General features: G+C 41.4%; 1 protein-coding gene and 1 non-coding gene across 2 annotated transcripts; both read left to right on the top strand.

The window, feature by feature from the left end:
* Positions 1-602: 602 nt before the first annotated feature.
* Positions 603-16,479, top strand: VCPIP1 (valosin containing protein interacting protein 1). Its single transcript, XM_066563622.1, has 3 exons — positions 603-3,291; positions 8,249-8,335; positions 11,272-16,479. The coding sequence occupies exons 1-3, from the start codon at positions 603-605 to the stop codon at positions 12,141-12,143; spliced, it is 3,648 nt and encodes a 1,215-aa protein (XP_066419719.1). The 3' UTR covers positions 12,144-16,479.
* Positions 16,480-26,610: 10,131 nt separating this feature from the next.
* TRNAY-GUA (transfer RNA tyrosine (anticodon GUA)) lies at positions 26,611-26,700 on the top strand. Its single transcript is given in 2 exon segments — positions 26,611-26,647; positions 26,665-26,700. It is a non-coding gene; the product is annotated as a tRNA-Tyr (tRNA).
* Positions 26,701-26,774: the final 74 nt, after the last annotated feature.

Here is a 26,774-nt window from a genome sequence, read left to right as displayed (position 1 = left end):
TACACGCGAGGTGTCACATCAGACCAACATCCGAGCGAGACAGAGCAGGAATGTACATTTGGGGTGTTACCTCACACCCTACTGCCACCCCCAGCGCTCCCGCAGGAAGCGCAACAAGCGCCGCCGAGTGCCCTGCCCGTCCCTCCCGGCCCATTCGCCCGCGGACTACACTTCCCAGCAACCCCGTCGGGGCTTGCCCCTCCCCCGCCCTCCCACTCTCCGCCGCATGGCATCACGGACTCTGTAGTCTCCCCATAGCACGTAGATCCCTTCCCCACATCGGGCCTTAGTGGCGAACGAAACTATCGCTCCCATCCGCCCCTGCAGCGCCGCGCGTGCGCCGCCGGCGTGGAAGTGCGCGAGGCCGCGGCGCTGCGGGCACTGAGGCGGCCGAGGGGCGGTGAGAGCGGCGAGAGCGGCGGCGGCTTCCGCGTCGGGCGGGGGGCGGCGGGCGGCGCTCGGTACCGCACGGGCAGCACCGGCAGCACCGGCACCGGCGGCGTCTGAGAGGCGGCGGTCGTTGTCCGGCGCGCAGGGAATGCGCCTGTGAGGGCGGCGGAAGAGCGGGTGCTGGTGAAGCCCGGGCGGAGAGGAGCGGAGCGATGTCCCAGCCCCAGCAGCCGCCGCCGCCGTCCCCTCAGCAGCAGCCGCAGCCGCCGCCTCCGTCCGCCTCCAAGAAGCGAGACCGGCGCATCTTCTCGGGCACCTGCCCCGATCCCAAATGCCAGGCGCGGCTGTTCTTCCCGGCGCACGGGCCGCAGGGCAGCGGCAGCATCGAGTGCACGGACTGCGGGCGGCGCCACGAGCAGCGGCAGCTGCTGGCCGTGGAGGAGGTGACGGACCCCGACCTGGTGCTGCACAACCTGCTGCGGAACGCGCTGCTGGGCGTCAGCGGCGCCGGCCCGCCCCGCAGGAACACCGAGCTCGTCAAAGTCCACGGCCTCTCCAACTACCACTGCAAGCTCCTGGCCCCCATCCTGGCCCGCTATGGGATGGACAAGCAGACTGGCAAAGCCAAGCTCCTCACGGAGATGAACCAGGGAGACATCTTTGACTGCTCCCTCCTGGGCGACCGCGCCTTCCTCATCGAGCCAGAGCACGTCGAAACCATGGGTTACGGGAAGGATCGCTCCGGCAGCCTCATCTACCTGCACGACACCCTGGAGGACATCAAGAAGGCCAACAACAGTCAAGAGTGCCTCATTCCTGTCCACGTGGATGGAGATGGCCACTGCCTTGTCCATGCAGTCTCACGAGCGCTTGTTGGCAGGGAGCTGTTCTGGCATGCTCTCCGAGAGAATCTAAAGAAGCATTTTGAGGAGAATCTGAGCCACTACAAGGCACTTTTCCATGACTTTATTGATGCTGCAGAGTGGGAGGATATTATCAATGAATGTGACCCTTTGTTTGTTCCTCCAGAAGGTGTGCCAATGGGCCTTAGGAATATTCACATCTTTGGTCTGGCCAACGTGCTTCACCGGCCTATCATCCTGTTAGACTCCTTGAGTGGAATGCGAAGCTCTGGAGATTATTCAGCAACATTCCTCCCTGGTCTGATACCTCTGGAAAAATGCATGGGGAAAGATGGCATGTTGAACAAGCCGATCTGTATTGCGTGGAGTAGCTCAGGACGTAACCATTATATTCCTCTGGTTGGAATAAAAGGTGCTGCTTTACCTAAGCTGCCTAGGAAGCTGCTTCCTAAAGCCTGGGGAGTTCCTCAAGACCTCATCAAAAAGTACATCATGTTAGAGGAGGATGGTGGTTGTATTATTGGAGGAGACAGAAGTTTGCAGGATAAGTACTTGATGAGGCTTGTTGCTGCAATGGAGGAGGTTTTCATGAGTAAACACGGTATCCACCCCAGTCTTGTAGCTGATGTGCATCAATATTTCTACAGAAGGACTGGTGTAATAGGGGTCCAGCCTGAAGAGGTCACTGCAGCTGCCAAAAAAGCAGTGATGGACAACCGCCTTCACAGGTGCCTCATCTGTGGGGCTCTTTCAGAGCATCACGTTCCCCCAGAATGGCTGGCTCCTGGCGGGAAGCTGTATAACCTGGCAAAAAGCACTCACGGCCAGCTAAGGCCTGACAAAAATTACAGTTTTCCCCTGAACAGTTTGGTGTGTTCTTACAACCCTGTGAAGGATGTGCTGGTACCAGACTATGGTCTGAGTAATTTGACTGTCTGTAACTGGTGCCACGGTAACTTAATGCGTCGCGTCAGAGAAGATGGGTCTGTTTTGTATATTGATGGAGACAGAACTAATACTAGGTCTTCAGGTGGCAAGTGTGGCTGTGGATTCAAGCATTACTGGGAAGGTAAAGAATATGACAATCTGCCTGAAGCTTTTCCTATAACTCTAGAGTGGGGTGGAAGAGTGGTGAGAGAGACTGTCTACTGGTTCCAGTATGAAAGTGACACCTCTTTGAACAGCAATGTGTACGATGTCGCCATGAAACTTGTTACCAAGCACTTCCCCGGTGAATTTGGTAGCGAGATTCTGGTGCAGAAAGTTGTCAACACAATACTGCACCAAACTGCCAAAAAGAACCCTGATGATTATACCCCTGTAAATATCGATGGTGCTCACGCCCAAAGAGCTGATGATGTACAGCAAGGACAAGAGTTAGAGTCGCAACTTCCAACCAAAATCATTTTGACTGGACAGAAGACTAAAACTTTGCACAAGGAGGAGTTGAATATGAGCAAGGCTGAAAGAACTATTCAGCAGAACATTGCGGACCAGGCTTCTGTAATGCAGAAACGGAAAAGTGAAAAATTGAAACAAGAGCATAAAGGGCAGCCCAGGACTGCTTCTCCCGGGGCTGTTCGCGAGGGGCCCTCGTCTGCACCCGCTACACCAACCAAAACCCCGTATTCTCCAACATCTGCAAAGGAAAAGAAAATTCGGATAACCACCAATGACGGGAGGCAGTCAATGCTTACCTTGAAGTGCACTACCACCTTCTTGGAGCTCCAGGAAAGCATAGCAAGAGAATTTAATATTCCCCCGTATTTGCAATGTATTCGCTACGGCTTTCCTCCAAAAGAGCTTCTGCCTCCCAAAGAAGGCATGGAAAACGAGCCTGTTCCTTTGCAGCACGGTGACAGGATTGCCATAGAAATTCTGAAGGGCAAGGAGGAAGGCAGGCAGGCTGCCTCAGCTCACTCAGCCCATGCTGTGAAACACGAAGATGTTGCTGTGACCAGTAAGATCTCGTCGAAGGATCTGCAAGAGCAAGTTGACAAGGAGATGTATTCACTCTGCCTTCTGGCAACGCTCATGGGTAAGGATAACTTTGTGCTATTCTTCAAAATTGTGTTTTTAAGTAGAAGATAACATGTTGCCAACTGTAGTTACATACACATTTCCCTTTTTCTTAAATCATGCTCAATCTTGTAGCTGAAAAAAAATCCCTTATTCCTTTATTAGAAGAACATTTAATATGCTGTCAGTGACTTTTAGAAATGTATATATGGGGTATATGAGATACTTGTTCTTCTTTTGCTACAAAGTCCTCTTTCAAAAATTGCTGTTTAGAGGTGATTGCATTGCCTCTGCTGTCCTGTCTCTCTGTTTTTCCTGCCTCTCATTAGGCACACATTGGAAGACTTTTTTTTCCTACATCTCCCTCAGGTTTCAGGAAATAAATTCAGAGCAGGGGTGAGAAGGGGATGCTGAGTGTCTGCTCATTGGAAGTTTGAGGAACAAATTTTCACCTTTGTAGTAGGAGGAAATCCTGACATTTGGCCCCACAGGGAGTTGTCTTGGTTTAAGCATATCAACTTGGCATTTTCTCCTTAAGTAATCTGTTTGTTTTAAATTAAGATCTGGTCCTTTTAAAGATTTAAGAAAAGTACTATTTCAGAATATAAACAGAGGAGAAACTGAAAGAATCTAAACATGGATCTGAATTCCAAAGGTTGGACATAAGGTTGCAAAGCTATACGTATAAATTATCAGTCATGTAAATCTGACTGTGAATAATTCAAGACAAAAGGACTTTTCTCGGGTGCCTGTGTTTTTTATTTTCCTTTTTGAACTCGGGAGACTTGGATCCCTGTTTGTGTATTTTGTTCATCAGGTTTCACAGTCCTTGCTGCTTTCTGGCAGGAGGTAGAACTGTAATTATCATACATTCAGCTCTATGAACCAGTTGAATAGTCATGTTTACAGTTTTTTTGTGGGAGCCTTCTCTTTTGCTGGAGGGATTTGGTGTGGCTAAAGCATGTGATGTTTCAGAAACGAAACAATTACGTAATCACAGAGTGCTATGTCAGAAATTTATCAAGCAGAACTTTGATTCTTTTCCAAGTGTGATTGTTTACTCCTGTGTCTTTTACAAGATAGTGTGCTGAATCACTACTCCCCTCGTCACACTGACATTTACACCCCAGTTCCAAAGTGCAGGAAAAAGTTAGGTTTAAAAGTTGTCTTAACTTTTAGATGAAGCTTAAAAGATGAAGCTTATTTCCTGTTTGCAGGAAATACTGCTGGAAGTATAGTTACTGACTTCAAAAAACTTTGGCATGCTTTAAAAATATCTTGGTGACTTAAGCATTAAGGTGTGTTATTATTTCACAGGTGCTTATCCATAAACTGTGAGCTGATCTTGTATGCAAGAAAGGCTTTTTGTCTTGGCCATCATTAGTGTTGGATTCTGCTTTAAGAGCATCAGTTAGAATAGAATTTATCTCACCCTTCTCTGGCTGCATCCATAGTGTATTACTGATAGAAGTAAAAGCAGCAGCAAGTGATAAACCAACCAGTTATAAAACCTTATGCAACTACTGAATAAGATGCTGTTATTATATCATCATTTTTCTCATTGGGTCTTCATTTTCCTTTAAAATACTTGTGAGAGAAATCTAGTCACTAGACTGTTCACAATTGTGATTTTTCAACAGATTAGCAAACTTCTTAAGTCCTTGCACTTTCTTAAGGGTGGCAATTCCTCAAGGTGGCATATTCAGCCTTTTTGAGACAAGAAGCCTTAGTTTTTTTCAACAGCATTTCTGTACTGCTAAAACTGCTGTAAAGATCTGAGAGCCAGCTTTGTAACTTGATTCTGCTAAAAACATTCCTATAATACAGTGAGATTAGAATGTGTAGAGGGGAGATGCTGTTGTGATAGATTATAGCTCATTGGGCTGGGCACACTTTTCTTTTCCCCAGTGCCTGTAGCGGAAGTGTGTCTTCAGACATCCATAATTATGCATTCTGTGTGATTAAAACATTTTCTTTCATACAGAGTCTCCTGTAGAATTAAGAATTTTTCTTATTTCAGCTACTAAAATTTTTCTTTTCTGGTCTCAGTTACTTATTAGAATTTTAGATCATGTTCTTAAGTTTTTCTGTATATAATTTTTAAAAAAGCCCTGGGAAATTAAATACTGTAATTTCTGGACCAATTAACATATTATACATGATTTTTTTAAAGCTTTCTCTTCTTTTTTTTTTTTTAGCTCAAAATGCAGAATTCTGTAGGGAAATTACTAAAGGAATTGGAATTTTGCATTAACATATTTCAAACATTATATTTTAAATCAGATTTACTTACATCCCTGCAGAAGCACTCTGAATATGTGCAAGCCAGATATGAATTTATTTTGATTGGTTTGTTTTTCACTGATGAATTCATCCATACACAAGGAATCAAAATAGCCAGATTTAAATTTAATGTATTATGTGATACCAGAATTTTCATGGAATTAAACAGCTTGCTTTGAAGCCAGCTGAACTTCCCTATAACATATGTTTATCAATTGAGTTTTTTATTTGTGTTGCACGTTGTGTGTTCTCTCTGTTCTCTGAAGTGACAGTCCTGGGCTTGCAGCAGCTGCAGGCTAACTTATATCAGTGAACAAGGCCTATTTGTGAGTAGGACAGTCTTGATTTGTTCCCATACCTTAATGTTCTGGGATTGGGGTCTGGCTGAGGAAGTGTGTGCTGGAGTAGGAACAGTATAATCTCTTTGATAAAGGTAGTATCTTGAGGGAGTTTTTAATCTAACTAAATGTTCATCCAAATTAACTTGTGACCTATAAACATCTTGCTACCATGGCAAACAAATCCAAAACAAATGGTAAAACTCAGCTAGCAACACAAATGTGCAAACCTCAAATGTAGTTCAGTTGCGTCACACACACTAGTTCCTCTGATCTGGGAAAGTCCAGTTGTAACTCTGGGCTTTTTTTCCTTCCAGTGGGAGATGTCTATCAAAACAGTGTCATTAGTTTGTATTTCTTTCAGTGGCTGATGCTTTTGTATTGTGAGCCCTGCTCTCTATGCTTTCCTGCATGTAGTACTTGTTAGTATTGCATAAAAGGCTGTCTAAACAGTGATGCTTCCTTTGTGCAAGGCTTGAAAAATCATGCCCACAGCAAATAGGGAATCTTTCCTAGGAAAATGTCAGTAATTCTAAGACTGGACTTCTGCTTTAAGTCCAGTGGTTGTCTTGTGTAATGAAAGGGGGTCTTTCAAATAGTAATGGATTGCTCAATGCAGCAGTAAAGGAGTCCTTAGTATGGAGTCCTGCTGGTCATGGCCTCTTCAGGCTTCAGTGGAGTGAGAGCTGTGTTCTGATAGTTCTCAGTAGCTGTATCCTGATAGTTCTCAGTGCAGTGGTTGTTTTGATTCCTGTGGGCAGTGTTTAAACCATCAGGGAGACTGCTCTGGAGGCACTGTGTATAGGGAGGTGCATTTCAAATTGCCAGTGAGAGCAAGGACACAGGTGGCGGTGACAGAAGACTTCCTTCAGTAGATCATGGGAAATAAGAAAGAAGAGCAGTTGGTTTATTACTTCAATGTTCGTCTTGGAAGCAAAGGCTGAATTTGTGAGCTTGATGTGCAAATGAATGCAATGAACCTGAGCACATATGGTTTGAAGGAATGTTTTCAAAATTAATCAGATTATATCAGTCTCCTGTCTTTAAAACATCCAAAGTCAGACTGTGGTGAATGTGCACTGTACTTTTGTACAGTGAATGGGGGCTTGAGTAATGCCTGCAGTGGAGAGGTGACAGTTGTGGGGGAACAGACGAGCAGGGAGTCCTGTGCCTCCTGTGCTGTTTTATTTTATTTTCCCTATAACAGCAAGCAAAGACATATTGGTGGTCATATTTTACAGCCTCACACATTCCAGCTTTCTCTATCCAAGTAGTACAACCAGTTAACTATAGTTGAAGATTTACATTTTGCAATCTTAATAGAAATTTGAGAGATGTTGTTATTGAGATTTCAATCCCTACAGAAGGGGGCAATTTCTGTCTAAAATGTATCGATATGTTCCTTGTATATTTGATAGAAAGTGGGAAAAACAATTTTTTCTGAAAATGTGTATGCACAGTAATTGTTTCTGCATCAGGAGAATAGAATTTATTAGAACTTTCTGTTTGTACTGCTTAGACAGCTACAGCACAAGTCACTTCTCTCAAGCAGGTAAGTGGTTAGCATAATAAGGAAAAGGGTATAGGCAAAATGCAGATCTGAAATGATTGAGCAGGTGCTGTTAGGTCACTGATAGTCCATCACTGTAACCCAATTTTTCGGTTTTTTATATTCCTTTCCTTATGTAGTCTAGGTTGTTGGGTTTTTTTCCTCTCCATGGCATTTAAAGTTGTCACATTTCAATGCCATTTTTGGCGTTGTTGAGAAACGCTGGTTATACAGGACTGCCAGGGCCTCATGGTTGGTATTTTGTTTCTAACTCTCAAGAAAAGCAAGGTACAGACACAGCTTCTATGCAGCTGCCTGGGTGGACGTTTGTGTCTCAGCTGCAGCATTAAGTCTACTGTGTGGCAGCTGTGAAATTGAGCTCTGATTTTTGAGAAGGTGTAGGGATATAGAATTCAAGTTTTAATGAGCAAGGATATATGCTTGAATTTTGGAAGCGTGTTAGTAATTTCCTAGTTTAATGTTGAAAGCAGAGGTAGGAGGGGAATTGAGACTCATGTTTAGGGCTTGGCAAAGAACAGGGAGCTGCACCTTGGATCAAATCAAATTTGGGAACCTTTGTTCTGGAACATGTAGGATATTTGACTGCAGACAGTGGTATGTTTTTCTAAAAGTCTTTCAATGTCCCAGGCTCATGTTCTGTGCATTTGCAATAAAAATTCAAATTCTTAATTGCATAGAAGATAGTGAGGACTCCACTTTTGATTTAAGGAGTAACATTTTCAGCCATTGTCTATAATATGAAAATACAACTGTTTAATTTTAATGTTTGTGTTTGATTTTTACAGGAGAGGATGTTTGGTCTTACGCAAAGGGCCTTCCTCAGTTGTTTCAGCAGGGTGGAGTCTTCTACAGCATAATGAAGAAAACAACAGGTATTTTTTTTTTGTTTTGTTTTTATTCCTTCCTTCCTCTGTTTCCAAATCCTGAAAACTGTCAATTGGTATTGAGTCACTTGTAAGCATAAATATATATTTTTTTATTCTATTACTATGGTAAATTTTCATTCTTAAATATTGGAGAAGTCCTAATGCTCCCTCAGACAGCCTAAGACTAGGGAATCTGCCTAAACCTATTTCACTGAACTTAAACCTCTTACTTCCTGAAATTTTCACTTCCTGAATTGTACAAACAACTCTTTTTCTTTTTTTCTTAGTAACAATATGACCAAAAAAAAAAAATCAACTGATTTTTTGTTTTCTTAATCTTTTTCTCCTGTAAAGATCAAACAACAAGCAAATCATGACACCTATTCCTTTACTGTAAGATGCTTACTGGATAAGGAGTTTACCTTTCTTGTGCTTCGTAGTAGATATTTTATACAGGGTACTGCAAGTTTTAAATTTAAATGGTTGCTTAAATTTGTTTTTCATATTCCTAAGATTATAGTTCAAAAGTAAAACTATCCATTCCCTTCTTGAATTGCTGAATATTGCATCTTGGGTTCTGTGCAGAATAACCAAGCAAATAGAGTACATTTGATTTTTAGATGGCTTTAAAAATACTGCCCACAAAAAATATCAACTGTTTCTTTAGAGAAGAAAGTACTAAGGAGTTATTTTCTCCCCAAGTTTATTTTCTTGATGAAATCTTTGCATTCACAGTTTAGCTGTTGTGATTTCAGCTATTACAATGGTCTCTTTACTGCTTTCTTGCTATTTGATTTTTTTCTTAGGCAGTTTTATCAACCTTAACTTTATCTTACTTATTTCTGGAAATTTTAAATGTGTGATATACTCAATGCTCACTAACTCTCACTGAATTATTAGCCTTATAATAGAGTTAGCATGCTAAGTGTGTTATATGTTTCCTTTTAGTTTTCCTTCTTTTACTATGCTTGTGCAGTAACGAGTGCTGCATTGTTTGTGGAAAGTGAATCAGCTTAAACAGTGCCTGATGGAAAGGGTATTTTTGACCAGTTAATGGCTAGCCAGATTTGAAATCCTGAAATGAATCCAAGGAATTTTAACCCAGCTCACAGAAAATATCTAACTTAAAAGCCATTTTTTCCCAGCTTACTGTGTGAGAAATAAGGCTGTAGCAGATAATAGTGTAAAATGCCTGCATACAGAGAAGTGCAATAATTTCAATTACAGACTGTCTTGGTAGGTACAATTCCTATTTCAGCATTAGTACACTTTTACAATTTCAGTATGCAACAATCTGACTTATCTTTCCACTTTAAGAAGCTACTTATCTATTTGTAATCTTTTAGGTAATGTAATAATGTACTTATCATACTGGACCTTGGGAAAAAAGCTGTCTGTGAAGTGTAGGTACTGTTAATTGATTGAAACTTGATTTAATAGATCTTGTTTAAGGTCCTACTTTGAGATTTTGGGATTGCAGTTTCAGAGGCAGTTTTGGTCAATCATTGGAATTGTTTCAGTTCTCTGTTTTGCAAATGAAAGTTGAGCTGCTAAATTATGTACTTAAAATATGTTCTTCAGGCGAAGTTAGACAGGTAGGTGTTTGAGGTTAAATTCTGTTCTGCATTTTGGCTGTTTGGTTATTGGTTCCCATGGATATGTAAAGAAAGGAGCTACATGCCTGAAGCTCTCAGAATAAAATCTTATTTGTAGGTCTTCTGTAATTGTGCATGTATGAATCAGAAGCTGTGGAGGATGAGACTAATAAGTAGGTTCATTAGGATGAAAACAGTTTAATAACTTATCAAATTATTGAATGACCTTTTCCACTGTTGCCTAGAATACTAATTTTGAAAGCATTGTATTTGGTAATACAGAAATAGAATTTGCTTGTTGTGTTGCTTTGCTTCTGAATAATTTCTGGTGGTTTTCTTCAAGAATTTTGAGAATGAGAGGAAAAATCCCAACCATTTACCTGTTCCTGGCACCTTTTAAACTGTGTTGTTTTCATTGTAGCTCTCCATGCATAGCTGATGGAACTAAAGTGAAGAGAATGGTTGCAGCCAAGTTTTCATCTGCAGATAGCTTTTAACTCACAGAAAGCCACCATCACTGAAGTGATACCTTACTGCTTTTACCAAAGGCTGCATGGGACAGAGTTGAAAGAGTTATTTTGTGTTTTATGATGATAAACTGTAAAAACTGAATGTTGTCCATTTTTGGCACAAAGAAACTTCAGAACATAAAATTATCTAGTGAACTCTCAATTTTAACAGACTGGTCAAGTGGGACAATTAAACAAACAGCAGAGCAATAATATTATGCCTTATGTTTATTTTGTAAAGGTTAATAGTTATAATATCTGGGACTACTAAATACAGTAAGCTTGAAACACTTCTGTTAATCTAGCAACACTTCCTCTCAGAGAACAAGACAAAATAGCAAATTTGAAATTCCTCAGGCTTAGCAGCAGTTAGGCAACCAGAAATCCTGCTTCAATTCTAACTAGTATGGAAGTAGTCTCAAATAGTATTTCTCCAGATAGTGTTTTGAAATGTTCTCCTTGTCAGTTTTCGGGTTTTGATTGTTGATGGTTTGGTTTTGTGTGATTTTGGGGGTGTGGGTGGTGGTAGTGATGGGGTTTGGCTTGTTTTACATTACTGCAAGCATAGAACTGCAAGTCGTAGCAGTGTGGTCATTTTATCTTGTAATAGTACAGTATTGTCTCCTCATCAGAGTCATCACAGAAGGCAGCAGCATCTTTGCAGCATGCTGTGGTTATTGTGTGGCATAAAAGCCTACGTTTTTTCTCCCACAGTAGTAGCTTTCAGTGTTTGATTTTACATACTTGATTCAGTAAATTTAAATAAAGTAATTACTGTGTGTTCAGAGCATGCCTTAAAATATGTTAGCACCTTGAATAACTTTTCCTGTCTTTATAGGTTTGGCTGATGGCAAGCACTGCACTTTTCCACATCTACCTGGTAAAAACTTTGTGTACAATGCAGCAGAAGACAGACTGGAGCTGTGTGTGGATGCTGCTGGGCACTTCCCGATCGGTCCCGATGTTGAAGAGCTGGTTAAAGAGGCCTTAAGTCAAGTGCGGGCAGAAGCTGCTTCAAGAAGCAGGGAAGCAAGTCCTTCACATGGAATACTGAAGCTGGGTAGTGGTGGAGTAGTGAAAAAGAAATCTGAACAACTACATAACATAACTGCATTTCAAGGAAAGGGTCATTCCCTAGGAACTGCATCTAGTAGTCAACAACACGATCAAAGAGCCAGGGAAACACCACTTTTAAGAAAGCATAGCACAGAAACGGACTTCAGTCCTTCTGCTAAAATTGAGCCTTCTGTATTCACAGCTGCTTCTGGTAACAGTGAGCTTATTCGAATTGCACCGGGAGTTGTGACAATGAGAGACAGCAGGCAGCTTGACCCCACTTTGATTGAGGCACAGAGAAAAAAGTTGCAGGAAATGGTCTCTTCTATTCAGGCTTCAATGGATAGACATTTGCGGGATCAGAATACAGAGCAGTCAGCATCAGTTGATGTATCTCAAAGAAAAGTAGAGGCAGTGAGTTCAACTGCTAAAACTGGGAGCTTTCAGGCTGCCTTACCCGAATCATTCTCTGCACCAAGTGGTACTGAACACTTGAATACTGAATCAACTGATGGTAACATGGTGAATTCTGTGGGAACAGCATTCCCTGCAAGGTCTAAAGCACAAAAGGGAAATTCTGTTGAGGAGCTTGAGGAGATGGATAGTCAAGATGCAGGAATCACTAATGCAACTGAGCCAATGGATCACTCTTGATAGCTTAAAATCTAATAAGGGTAGAAGAAATTACTGTTCAAATGTAATGTTTATTGGCTGGGCCACACAAAGTGATTAGTTATTAAATCTTGTATGTATGTCAAAGATTATATCATCTTATTCAGTGCATGATAAGCATGTGATTGGCAATAGCTTTCAATATTACCATACTGCTGCCCAGGCTGGCTCTGTTACCTGTAAATTAGTTATTAGGAAATGCACTGAGATTAATATCTGCTGTACACGTGGGTTCTTGAAAATTCTTTGTAACTTTTAATTTCTTAGAAGTCTTAAAATTTAAGCCCATGCAAGGTTCTTACCATGCTAGCTTAAGGTTACTGGAAGGGCTAGAACAGGCAAAACTAGAAACATGGCAAAGTTAATTCTGTCCCAGATACTTAATTCCAATAAAAAAATACCCTATTGTCATAAATTAGACATACATTTCAAAAAGTAACTAAAACTAAACTTCTGCTCAATTTGATAATGCAGCATATACAGTACTTTTAATTACACTTTGCTGGCACTTCTCCAATTTAATAACTTTTTCATTCATACCCTCCTCTCAGAAATCTTGGAATAGGTATAACTTTAGTAAACTGAGGTCTAAGTTCTCCTATTGTCAGATGGAAAGCAAGTTCTAAAAAAGGCCACATAGCAAATGATGAAGTACATTGAATGTGGTGTGGTTATGCATGGCTGTCTGAGCCAACACAACCATTTTGGTGCTCTCTTGGTAGCATTTCCTCCCAAATACCAAACTGGTCAGGTGGTTGTGCAACTTTTGAGACAATTACGGGAGACAAGTTGGCAATTTCAAGTAAGAGCAGATGTTCAATGGCAAATCCATTTCTTTTAGAAGACTTAGATTGTTAGCATTGGTTAGAAATAGCAAAAATGAAATAACAGCAGTCCTCTTAAGAGCAAATTAACAATTTATTGGAAGGAAATGACTCTCTAACATGCATTATCCTAAAGTGTTTGGTGATAATTGAGCTTTTAGAAGCTCACTGTTTACTCTGTGGGAGCAAGGGATACAAGCTGTTTCAGTGTCTACAAAGACTACCCACCTCTCTCAACCTCACTTCAGTTTGTGATGCAGATTTCCCTGCATCAGTGATAATAGAGCTGGTATCCACTTAAGCAGTGTGTTCATCAGACCTGTAGTGCTAGTTTTTAAGAAGCAGCCATTGTGCTTGCTCCCTAAGGATGGAATGTGTTTCTGATACTGCACTTTGCTTCCTATCTTCATAGTCATTTAAATGCACTATTGTTGCTTCTTCTCATGGTAAAATAACATTGAATGGATGAAAAGATGTTAATACAGCTTCAAAGGAATTAAGAGCATTTAAATACTGAAGTCTGTGTTTGTGCACATGTAGGTTTTTACCAGTTCACAAATGTGGTTTGTGTTGTATATGTTTGTATTCAGGAAAGTCTCCTCACTTTTTACATTTCTAATCACTTAAACAGTTCTACGCATTAGTATGAGAAAATGTCCCATGGGGAAGGATTTATTTTTGTATGTAGAACTGAAATGAAGCAAGTCACTTAAAGAATAGCCCTTCTCTTTTGTCAAAGTAAATTAAAATTACTCTGTTGGTTAACTTTTTATGTAGATAGTACAAATATTTTATGATTTCATACACTACTTAGAGGTAAAATATAAATACCACATTTTCACAAATGAAAAATGTTAAGATCTCAAATTGCTATCCGGTAAGTTAGCAATTTGGAAACTTGGAATGTATGAAGTAATTGGCTTGCCAGAACTGACCTTGCTGATGCACTGATTAACTGGCAGGGCTTATTCAGTGAGAAACAGGATGCACATGCAGCACCTGGAAGCCTGCCATGACTTCGAAAACATTTAGTCTCCCATGAATCAGTCTAGCTCGCTGAAGGCTACATCTATATAGAAAATGTTGAGTAGAGGCTTGTGCTTTGTCACAGTGTTGAAAAAGTATAGCAGTGACTTGTTCTGGGAAAGAATGTCAATTGGGAGAGGCTGGGGGGGAGGAATCTCCTGGATTTCTTGCATTTTAGACCAGGTAGCCAATGCTTTGATAGTTATGACCTTTTCTTTAGGGGAAAAAAGTCTTCCTTGGCTGGAAAAATAATGAGTGAGCAGTGTATATGACAGAATTTCAAGTTTGAAATAAATTGAAATATTTATTGCCCATCATTCCTATTTCAAGAAAAAATGCTTACTTCTTTCATGCCTTTCTGGGAAGACTGCAGAAGTTTGTGTGCCTTTTACAGTGTAAAGAGGAAGGCTTGGTTTAGTTTTGACACACTTCCCATTTCAGCAGTAATTTGACATTTTCCTTCTTATGGCATAGAAACAGATAATAGCTCTGTTTGACTCACCATTAGTGTCATCTCGGGCCCACTCAAGTCGTGTAGACCAGAACCCTCCAGTTCCTAAAAGAAGATGGTCTCACAGGACTGGTAAAATGTCAATCACAAGATCTGCTGGTGTGAATTCTGGAAGGCAGGATTGTGCATATTTCTTTGCAGTGTTCTTATCTCACGTAGCTTTTTCATGCATTTAATATCAGTGGTTTTGAGAAAGATAGATAGCTCTTGGTACTCTCAAGTGAAGCTAAACTTCATCTATGTGCCAGTGAGATGTGACTGTGCAGGAGAAGTGAAATAAAGAACACTGAAGTGTAAGTTGGAACAGATGTTTCATTTGGTTGCTGGCAGTGGGTGCAAATATAAGTGGAGACAAATCTGTGTGCCTGTCCAAGGAGCACCAGTGTGCTTGTTAGAATTCCCTGTTAGAGACAGGAAAATACTGCTGGGGTACAAGGGCAGGGAAGACTTGGCTCATTGTGGATGAGAAGATGTGTCAGTAGGACTTCTCAAATGTCAAGAATGGTGCCCTTTTCTTGAAAAGTGAAGGCAACCAACCCAAATTCTTGCTACCAAATTGCCTGTGGAAAGAGGTTGTGGTTTTGAGTACCCACCTTGATTACCTTCTTGTCTGAAGGCCAAGGATCTTCTACACTGTGTCTCATGGCAAAGAAGACACATCATTAGAAAATCCTAAATGCTACTATGGCTTAGTATGTATAACCCAAAGAAAAGATGATTGCTAAAAATACAGGCCTAGTACAAAAATAAAAAAGGGAATGAACTAGATTGCTGATGAGCATATGGGAAACCTCGGGAGAACAGATCAGTTTTCCAAGGCTTTTACTACTTCAAATGGCTGGCTGCTTAGTTGACTTTTTGATAGTGCTGTTTCTGTCTGAATTGTTTGCATTTCAGCAAGGGAAAATAAATAGCAGATTTTCAAATGAAATCAAAGAAATATATTTGGGATGTCTTCCCTGTTGTAGTCACAAAACAGCTGTGTGCATTGTTGGCTTTGTGAATTCCATGTAGTTTACTAGTCTTGTGCTGGCTGCAAAATACAAGCTAGATGTTGCCTCTGCCAGAGTGCTTTAGCAGTGTCACAGAGGCACAGTGCCACGGGGCTGTGTGCTAACAACCCTGCAGGGCCAAAATACTTGATTTACACTCTTTCATAAAGTAGAATCTGTTGTCATTGTCACAGGGTTAGTGGAGTTGTTGCTACTTTTTCAAGGCGCTGAAAATGCCAGGTAACAAAATTCTTGGTATGTTTACAGTTGGGAGAGTGATGCTCGATCTGAGTTGTATGGAAAATGAATGATTTAAGAAGATGCCACTGTTATCTCTACATTTGTTTGGCTCCTATTTTTAAATATCAGAATCTACATGCTTTTGTAAAATAATAATAATATGAATATGAAGTTAATCCTTTTGTTAAAAAAAGCCACAACAGAGAGTGGTTTCTTTGTTTTGCTTGTGGATATCAGTTTAGCTTCATGAAGAAGTTGCTTAAGATCTTTAGAATGCAGGATTCCCTCTGAGCCCTTATGCCTGTGGTTGAGCAATAAAAGGTTGAAACAAGAGTGGTATTTTCAGAGTTATTTTACATTTGATGAGGATTATTGCCAAGAAATGAAAGAGTGCACTTTTAGGAGGGAATGCTATTTAAAATGTATAAATAGGAATTAAAATAGTGTATATATTTAGAAAAAAAATCTTTTTAAAAAGTAAGTGCTTTACATGTTGAATTAAAAATAAATTAGCATAGAAACTATACCATCTCACAGTACTGGCTGTTATCCAGCAAGGTTTGGTTTGTTCTATTTGTGATTGCTGTACTAATTATATTTGATTTTTTTATCAGTAATGTAACAATAGTGTATTATAACAGTATATAGTGTACTATACTACACTTCACTGTACAGTATTTGGAATTTTCTTTGATTGCTATATTAAAACTATAAGTTGAAACATCTGCTTTGGGTTTATAATGTGTATTTTTATCTAGCCTTTCACACATTAGCTTGTTTCATTAATGCTGATTTGCCTACAAAATGAGTCAGTTGAAAATGTATTAATTTCTGCATTTTGCATATAAATTGCATTTTACTTCCATACATGAATACTAGTACAGAGGTTGAAAAACTGATACAATTCTTAGAAAAGTAAAACCTGATGTTACCCATTTTGCTTTAGTAATGGTTCTTTTTCAAAACAGTTTTTTGAGAGAAAAGCTCTTTAAAAAAAAACTTGAGTTTTTTGACCTCATGCCTAATCTAAGTATTTCATTGAACACATAGGACCTTTGAATTTGAGGTTTCTAAACCACATATGTTTGATATATTTGAGACCAAAATTCAAGACCTGAATCTTTTTTTTTTTTCAAAATTGTCATGAAGAAGATGTAAAAAAATGCTGACCAAGTCAGCATTTAAGATACCTTGCAATCTGTGATTTGAAACATTGGTCAAAGTGTATTTCAAAGCAAAATTTTAATGTGTGCATGTAATATTCAAGTATGAATAAGTACAATTTGGAAGAAATCCGCTTTTGAAAATTTGGCAATACTCAAAAATGAACATATTGACAACTATCTAAATTATCTCTATGCTTTTCCCACCAGCTACATGTGGTACTTTGTTTCACAAATTGGCTTTAATCAAGACTTCTGAGCCTAGAAACAAGCCATAAAACCCATCTGCAAAACTTTTGTGTTACTTCTTCCTGTATTTACTGAAAGGCCTTAATTCCAAGTGTGCTAGCATTAAAGCCTTCTTTAAAATGATGGGTGTAAATACACTGTTAATTTTGATTGCATGTCATGTCATGAAGAATTGAAAATTATCCTTCAGAAGATTTGTATTTCAAAAGCTTAAATGATTAATGCTAAGCTAGAAATTTGCTCATCTTTATTAATACAGTACTTATCATTTTAGCCAAGACCAGTACTGAATGTATGAAGCAACAAAGTTAAGTGTGGTTTCAAAGTGTTTTCATTTTACTTCTGCATTTAATTGTACAGTCTTAATATCTGTCTAAATTTTTATTTTGGATTTGAGTTGTTTGGTTTGGGTTATTTGTTGGTTGGTCTGTCTGTCTCATTTTTTTCTTATGCATGTCCACAGGAAATCTGTTGTAACATCATTGTAAAACCCCATCTTCCTGTCACCATAAAACTCCTCAAAATACAATCTTATCCCTAGGGCCAGGGTGAGAGTGAACCTTGGATATTCATCAGCATGTGTAGCAAGTTATGGACGGTGCTTTTGGTATTACAAAGTCAATTCAAACACCTTATACTGTCTGCAGAAGGTAATTGAAATCATGTTGCTTTGCTTGATGTAGAGGCTTTGATATATGTTGGCTTCTACTGGTTTGTGTAGTTTTGAGTATTTATTACTCAGAAATGGATGAAGAAAAGTAGGTGTTTAGATTCACAGTAGACTTGATGGCCAAGTTGACATTGCAGAAACCCTGTTGCTGCAGCTGGTTTGAAATGGATTACTTGGATTTGAATTACTTAAATTGATGTATACTGGGTTATTCTGAACATCTGTTAACACAGAGGAATTAGGCTTCAGTGTAAGCATGACCTCTCTTGCAGTAACTTGCAGGCACTTTAAGAGGTTTCAGAAAAGACTGCTATTCTTTGTTCTGTTACTGAAAAACATTGATTATGAGATAGCTGCACAGACTTGTGTTTGGACTTCATCCACCTCTGTTTTTAAAAGACTGCCTAATTTTGTTTTCCACTGGAAATAATACTTCTAGTGGCTTGTCTTGCTGGTAGCAAATCTAATTTCACTTCTAAAGTGATCCTGTAGGTCTGGACTGGGTCTGTGCTGTTTGGAAACTCGTATCAATAAATGAAAAATTAAAAGAAAATGGCAGATGGAAGGAAGTTACTAGAAATTATAAGAAGGTTTAAATGGTACTGTGGTTCTTATTAGCCAACAGTCTGTGGAGTCTGGCTGTATGAAATGCACAGTCACTTCTTACACACCCACAAGGCATACTTCAAGCAACTTCTTTCAGAATAAGAAAACTTGATTTTATGGGCTACTTTGTCAAGTCAGTGTATAAGATTTTCTTTAAAATTAAGTTTCTTTTAGATTGTCACATTGTTGTGTAAATGTAGAGCAATACTTTCCAGACTCTACCTCCTGATCTTAAATTCTTCTTTCCCACATGCATTTGTGCTGCCTCTGCAAATCCTCAAGAGGTCTTCTGACACTGGACTGCCTTTCCTGTTTGCTTTTCATCTGCCTCTTGAACTCTTAGTCTATATCCTTTTTACCATGGATATTTTTGCAAGTTTATTGTCCTCTATTTATACTGTGCCTCTTAGAGACAGTAAGAGGCAACAAATGATTGAATTTCACACAAATTAGACTGATGTGTAAGAAAACCTTATTGCAAGCACAGAAACCTTATATGGCACAGAAAGGAACAGAGGGAGATTGCTGGGAGATGGGAGTACTTACCTGCATATCCAGAAGGGAAGAAGATGCACAGGGATTTATCAGTGTTTGTAAAAATTAACATTGTTTGGTAGGCAGCCATGTTTTGTGTTCTTCCATCTCCATGGTGAAACTTTAGAGGCTGCAGTGGCTCACTCCCAATCTGGAGATTTCCCTGAGATCCACCTTTTTTTCTCCCAGGAACAGAAGCTGCCAAATATATACATTTCAACCCCATGGGAGAGAAGGGGTGAGACCTTACACACATTGCCCATGAAGAGGTTTTGTGGCAGTAAGAAAAAAGCCAAAACACACAGAAAAGGCAAGAGCCTAACTTAAACGTGGGGGGAACGACATAACTCTTATTTCTATTTGTATGCTCAAATCTGCCCAAGCATTGCTCAGTGCATACCAAATCCTACATCTGATCACTTCACATACAAGAACACTACTTCTTTCTCCACTGTGTCTTTCTTAGAATAAGGCTCTTCGTGGCTTCCTAAGACAGATGCTGGAAATAGCAATTATTTTTGCAGGCAGCAAAGAGGGATGCAGAAAATAAAGGTCAAGAGTACCTGCTTCTTTTGGCTTTCAAAATAAGAAAAGTCAAGGCATGGTACAATGGAAAAAACTAAATGCCATGATTTACTTCTTTGTTCCCTCTGTTTTTCCTAACTGTAACCACTTCTTTCCCCTGCCACATTCACCAACATTTTTTTTGGTTTATTTTCTTCCCTGCATTTGAGGTCAGCTGAGCTGGCCCATTCTCTCCTTAGCATGGTAACTTTGGACTCTCAGGTCTCTATTAATTCAGCAGCCCAAAAATTCCCAGTTATCTATTGCCACTGTGAAAATAACCTTTTATTATTTGACATTTTGTTTCTTTCCAACCCTAACCCTGAGGTTCTAAATTGTAAACTCTCATAAACTCCCATTTTTCACAAACTCAGAAAATACACTTACAGTGACTGAAGACCTTTCATGTACACCTGTTCTGCCTGGAGAAGTGGATCCAGGTATGGAGGTATGCAGTCTTTTGGATCTGTAAGCACCCTCTGATCTCTCTTCTCTCCTCTTGCTGGAATTCTGCAGGGCATGGGAAAACACTGCCTTGGACAAAGAGGCAAACCATTGTTGTGCAAGCAGCAGGGGCCAGCACCTCTGGGAGTGCTGGTTGTGATCCTGGCAGATTTGTCTGTGTGGTTCCTATTTTTGTAATTAGCGTTGGGAGTCTTGTTGCTAGTTTGGAAAGCTGGCAATCAAAACACTGTTCTTTTTATCAAGTAGTTTTGATTTTTGGGTAGAAAGTCGAGCAAGTGCTTTTCATCTATCACCAGGATACTACTGAATTTAGGCTGAATCTAGGCTTGCCTGAATCTAGCTCAGGCAGTTGCCAGGACACTGTTACTGCTGCCTGCCTGTCAGTGGCTCAGTCTCGCTCTGATAGCTTTGGTCCCTTTCTTTAAGAGTAATTGTTTACTCCTGGAGTTGAGGAATATCTGAGAATTAAGTTGACTTCTCTTGCATTTCTAGTCATGACTTGCTAGGATGTGGTTCTAAAACCATGGGGTAATGCTGGTACCTGATTAACAGGTGACTTGCATATGTCCCCCTTGATCTCCAAAGTTGTAAATATGTTGGTGAAATACTTTTTTAAAGACATTTGCATACTTGACCAGAACTAGTAAAATTATTTCTTCATAATTTCCAACATAAACAAGTGGAATTTGAGAAATTAGAAAGGTTGTTAACCGAGATAAATATTATAATCTAATCTTGCTGTGGTATCATTACTAATTATTGTGAGAGTTGATAGCAAGATAATAGGTAATGTCTGGGTGTAAACTTAAGAATGTTTTTCTCTCTTTCATTGATTCAAGGCTGTTCCACTTTCAGCCCCTAAAAATTAATATTTGCCTGTACAGTGCCTCATTTAAGTGAATGCTCATGCCAATGAAACTATAGAGGATGTGATTGCCAAATGAAACTTGTCTCTTTAAAGGAATGCTGTCAATCAATCTAGCTGCCACTGTACTTTGCACAGCAGATGAGGTGAGGCTCAGGGCTTGGTTTCAAAGTGACAGCATCCATCTGAGCTATGCAGTGACACCATTTCCCTGCACTCTGTGGAAGAGGATCCTAGTGTTGGTCTCTGGCAGGGCTATATCCCTGGAGCTGCTTTACTGGTCTTCTGAGCCTGGGAACTGTGGTTGTTTTTTTCAGTCCAAGGCTTGATTTCAAGGCCACCTCAGAATTCTTTCAATAGTTGTACAGCCTCCTTGATAAGCTGATATAGGCTGCTTTGGAAACATGCAAGATGTTTTGTGTGCATGATTGTCAGGAAGGTTAATGCACCAGAATAAATTCTGAGGCCATCCAGATACACTAGATTATTTTGGTATTTTTGTGATATGGTAGCCTTTAAGCCTTTTGTTTCCACCCTCCCTACTCTAGCATGAATACTGTCAATGCAGTAAAGTAAAATTCATGAAATCACAAAGTACATGCAATTCTTCTGTGTTCAGAATGTCTGAACACAGGCTAATTGAATTAAGCAAAGGTAACACTATTTCTTCCCCTCTGCAAGAGGCTCTGTAAATTGGTTGAGTCAAAGTGCCCAGAACTTTCTAACTTTTCTGGGAGAAGGGGCTGATCCTTTAAGACTTAGCATTTTAGGAGAATGTTATAAGAAGCATTTAGGGAGAATTTCAACAAAATCAGATCAGCCATGAACAGAATATTGTCCTTCAGAATCTTTGATACCAAGCAGATGGAAAAAAAGAAAAGAATAAAACACGACTAAGTATGACTGAAGGCACATAGCAAATTGAAATTATTCTGAACTGCAGCTCCCCTGAACTGGCTGTGACATGACTGGAGTACAGATGACAAGCTGGAATCTTCAGTACCGACACATAGAACAGATGCAGACAATAAGGTGCTGTCATATGAAAAACTATTTTAATTTCAAAGAGTATCTGGTGTGCATCCTTGTGCTCTTCATTGGGAATTTCTCCAAACATGAGGAGGAAGTTCAACCCCACTAGGATGATGCAAGGAAGAACACCTTGGCTGCTGAATGCTGGTGCTGTGACATTGAATCGAGACCAAGTCAAGCAGCTGGGCTGAAGACTTGATGGATACACGTGGTTTGATTGACATATTTGGTGTTTCAGCCAGAGCTGAGCTCTGAAGACTGCAGTCATTGGAGCAGCTGGTGATAAAGCACTGAAAACTACTAAAAGGAAAGTACCTGCTAAAAGACCTGTGAAGTCACCTACCCTGAGCTTTTTCTTTATTTTACAATCGTCAAGTGTTTCTTTTACTTTATAGATCATAGTTCTGTGAGACCAGCAGCAATTGGTTGGGAAACTGTTTGCTGAGGAAATAAGCCTCCTGTTTTCCACAATTCAAAAAATGATTCTTGAGTTCACTTTGTAGGAATTTTTCTAGATTCTTCTCTCATACTAAGAAATCAGTTGCCTGCCTTGTTGATTATTTGTGCTGAGAATCATCCTCACAAAGACTCTGGCTTCTCTGTGGTAAGGTTTCCAAAAAACCTACAGAGAGAACATTTGGGACGGACTGATTATTCTTAACTTCAAGTCAGTGGTGTTAAGCCCTGAGCCTCCCAAGGAACATCCATGTACTGCTTTATTGTCCAGAGAAATGTTAAATTGGCTGCCTGAATTCACAATGAAATTCCAGTGCATAAGAGCAAAGAATTACAAACTTCTGCATGTGACTTCAGAGTTTTTCTATCATTTCCTTGGCAATAGGCAGTGGGATCATGACTGCTATTTTTTATTCACTAAAGGCTTTGTCAGGAAATAGATGGAACTCTCACCAAATCAGAGCAGTAAATAGTAGTATACATATAGACTTTATATATAACCTTGTAGTGTGGTACCTTCATACTATGGCAGCTTGGTGACATTTTTTGAAGCATCAGTGTTGCACAGGGAGGGATCTGTTGCCCAGCAGGAACAATCTGCTGTTAGATAAAGTCATAATGAATGCCTAATAGAAGTTTTCCTCCTGTAGATCAGCAGGAAACTAAACAAGAAGGAATAAATAATGGAACAAATGATAGGACCATCACTCTTCCAGGGCACTTTGCCCTTTGAATTATCTGGGTAAGAGCAAATGTCCCTGTCTATGGAAATGTGTTGCCCACTGCCATAGCAATTGGGCAACACTACAAAACCCAAGCAAGATCCAAATGCCAACAGCTGATTCAAGTGTTTGGTTTTGATTTGTCAGGAGACTCAAAGAACAGTTCTAAGGTAAGGGGAAAGTGGCAAAAAATGCCACTGGAAGTATGTCACTGTGACTCAAGGTCTATGAGCTATGATTTGCCTCCTCCTGACACCCTGAACCAGCAGCACCTGGTCATGGTCTTTGGGTCCAGGCTGGAACTGGGCTGTCCTTTGTCACAAGGGAGTCTTGGGCAGGGCAAACCAAGGCAGAAAGCAGTTCTTGCACAATGGGACTCAGATATTGCTGGCTGGTGTGTCCTATCAGAAGCCTATGAAACTGAGTCTGGTGGCTTGTGGGCCATGGCAGCTCAGATGGAATGGGAGGGGACAATCCAAATCCAGCTACAGAGACAGTGTCTGTTTGTGCCTACATTCTTATAAGGTCACTGAAGAGAGTAGTAGACCTCCGGGTCAGTTTTGTCAAGTTATTAGAAGCTAAGAAGAAATAGAGAGAGGGGAATGCATCTCCATACTTTTTTTTTTTTTTAATCATGTAGGAGCAAAAGAAACCCCAAACATTAGACCTTGTCACACAGGACAGAAACAGGATAAAAAAAAAAAAAAAAGAAAAAAAAGAAGTGAGGCGTGTATGTGCTTACTGGTGTACTCCAAGGAGAATGTTTACTGGATGTCATAACAAACTACATCTTTAGGCTATTATTCCTTTTAACAACAGGGCCATCAGTGCTTATTATTTTAGCATTTTGCTTCAGCTAATACTTTCAGGATCTATTTCCTGCAAATTAGGAACACACGTGTTACTATGGGAATATACAAGGCACCTATTTAGACAATAATATTTTTATTTCAGGCTCCTTTCACTGTGAATTAAATATAAATGAGTGCTAAAAGATGCCATTTCATACTGTATGAGGCTGATGACACAAATCCTGTCTCAGGGTGGTTTTTATTACTTTTTCATTACAGCTTTTGTAGTTCAAAGACTCCTGTCAGAGCTTTGATGTGGGGAAACCTGCTGCGTTGTCATCTCTGGATACTAAAAGTGCATCACAGGGAATGTAGGTTGGTGCTGAAGACCTATTAGCAAAGACTACAAATAAAACCCTCAAGGACTTAATTTTCTCTGTGAAAGATGCAAGATACTAGTTCGCCCTTGTAACGGTGCGATTTTGGTGCGATTTTGGTGCGATTTTGGTGCGATTTTGCCCTCCCGTGCCATGGGGGCTGCGCCGCCGCCTGTAGTTCCTACGTGCCCGCGCAGGGGGCGCTGCGAGCCCGGCGTTCCCGCCCGCAGGCACCGGGAGCATCCATGGTGCTGTGGGGATGCCCTGGGAACATTGGTGGTGCTGTGGGAATGAACCAGGAACGGCCCCAGTGCTGTGGGGATGCACCGGGAACAGCCCACAGTGCTGTAGGGATGCACCGGGAACAGCCCCAGTGCCGTGGGGATGTACTGGGAACACTGACAGTGCTCTGGGGATGCACTGGGAACAGCCCCAGTGCTGTGAGGATGTACTGGGAACACTGACAGTGCTCTGGGGATGCACTGGGAACAGCCCCAGTGCTGTGGGGATGTACAGACTCCACGCATGGCTTAGTTTATTCAGATAACTTGTGTGTATTCCATCCTGGAGGACAACAGACTGCCCATGAGCCAGCTGTGTGCCCTGGCGCCCAAGAAGGTTCCCTGGGGTGCGTTAGGAAGGGCATTGCCAGCAGGTGGAGGGAGCTGATCCTGCTCCTCTATTGGTGGGGCCACATCTGGAGTGATGTGTGCAGTTCTGGGCTCCTCAGGATGAGAGAGACAAGGAGCTTCTGCAGCATGTCCAGCTGAGGGCTGCAAAGATGATTAAGGGAGTGGAGCACCTCTTTTTAAATACAATTTAAAGCATTACAATTTAAAGCAGAACTGAAACATCTCATGTAGTGACAGGACAAAGGGGAATGGATTCAAACTGAAAGACAGTAAGTAGGTTTAGATTAGATATTTGGAAAAAATGATCACCCTTAACTAAGGGTGGTAAGGCACTGGAACAGGTTGCCTGGCGAAGTTGTGGATGCCCCATCCTTGAAAGTGTTCCAGGCCAAGTTGGATGGGGCTTTGAGCAACTTCGTCCAGTGGAAGGTGTCCCTGCCCATTGCATGGGGGCTGGAACTTGATGATCTTTAAGGTCCCTTCCAACCCCAATCGTTCTATAGTTCCAGCTAAATACTTGTGTTGGGAAATACCTAGAACACAGAGAGGTTGTGCTGGAATGTAGCTTTTACTTCATGATGGTGACAGCTTCAGGAGGTCATTGCCTCTGTGGTGGTGGTTAGAAAATTTCCTTAAGTAAACTATTGAAAAATATATATTTGGAAAGAAGATGATGGATAAGAAACCATCTGCTGGTTTTGGTGATTTGTTTGTACCACTAAAGTAAAAATCACATTGCATTTAATAAAAAGTGATGTTTTGTCCCTGTGACGGATGTGAGTGCTCCAGTGTCAAGTGAACACCACGACTGAGGACCTTTAAAGGCTGTCTCTACCCTTTCTGGGGTTTTTTGACTGTGCAGCTGCCAATACCTGTCTTTAAAGCAGGTGCTCCCACCTTGTTCTCCTAGGAGCTGTGTGGAGCCCACGTGTCCATCAGCATAGCCACACGAGGATGCGATGCCATGTTTCTACCAGAAAAGAAGCTGTGGCCAGGTGGGGTTCAGCTTCTCCCAGGCAACTAGTGACAGGATGAGAGAACCCAGTCTAACGCTGTGCCAGGGGAAGTTTAGGTTAGACATTAGGAATTTCTTCATGGAAAGGGTGACTAAACATTGGAATGCGCTGCTCAGGGAGGTGGTGTAGTCGCCGCCTGTGGAGGTCATTCAAGGAAGGACTGGATTTGGCACTCAGCGCCGTGATGCAGTTGACGGTGTTGTTGTCGTACGTTGGACTCGATGATCTGAGAGGTCTTTTCCAACCTGATTCTATTTGGGGGCGGCCTCTTCCCAACAGACCCGTGCCGAGGCTGGAGCAGGAGCCCGTAAGAGCGCTGGCTGGCTGATGGATGAGACCCCCGCTTCCCTCTCCTTAAGCACGCAAGCAACGACAGGACATGGGTTTTTCGGCAAGGGAGGGAAGCGGGAAGCGCTGCCCTCGTCCGCCGGGACAGGTCGCCGCGGCGCGGGAGCGTGAGAAGCCGAGAACGCCGCGCCCCCTGCGCTGAGCGACCCGCGGGCAGCAGGGCCCGGGGCACGGGAGCCGCCGCCGGGCGTTTGGGCCGCTCGCAATTCCGTGTTTCCGTCCCGGAGTTCCATGTGTCCGTCCCGAGCGCGTCTCCGTGCTCCAGCCGCTCTCGGGAAAGGAATTCCACCTCCAGTTACGACGAACATCACCAGCGGCACCCAGAAGAAAGGATTTCCACCAAAAAGCAGAGCCAGTGGCCAGCTCCCTTCGATAGCTCAGCTGGTAGAGCGGAGGACTGTAGAGGCGCGGCCCGCGGGAATCCTTAGGTCGCTGGTTCGATTCCGGCTCGAAGGAGACGCTCGGTTTTGCCGCGCGGAGGCGGCCCCGCCGTTACGTTCATCACTCTTTTGCCGTCGGGAGCCGCCGCC

Source organism: Molothrus aeneus, chromosome 1 (genome assembly GCF_037042795.1).
Source record: "Molothrus aeneus isolate 106 chromosome 1, BPBGC_Maene_1.0, whole genome shotgun sequence".
Taxonomy (NCBI): domain Eukaryota; kingdom Metazoa; phylum Chordata; class Aves; order Passeriformes; family Icteridae; genus Molothrus; species Molothrus aeneus.
This window is presented reverse-complemented; position numbering and strand designations above follow the sequence as displayed.

Excerpts from the sequence above, each read along its gene's own strand:
- VCPIP1 (XM_066563622.1), top strand. The coding sequence starts at position 603 with ATGTCCCAGCCCCAGCAGCCGCCGCCGCCGTCCCCTCAGCAGCAGCCG. Across the intron at positions 3,292-8,248 it reads CCTTCTGGCAACGCTCATGG|GAGAGGATGTTTGGTCTTAC; the intron begins GTAAGGATAACT and ends TGATTTTTACAG. Across the intron at positions 8,336-11,271 it reads CATAATGAAGAAAACAACAG|GTTTGGCTGATGGCAAGCAC; the intron begins GTATTTTTTTTT and ends CTGTCTTTATAG.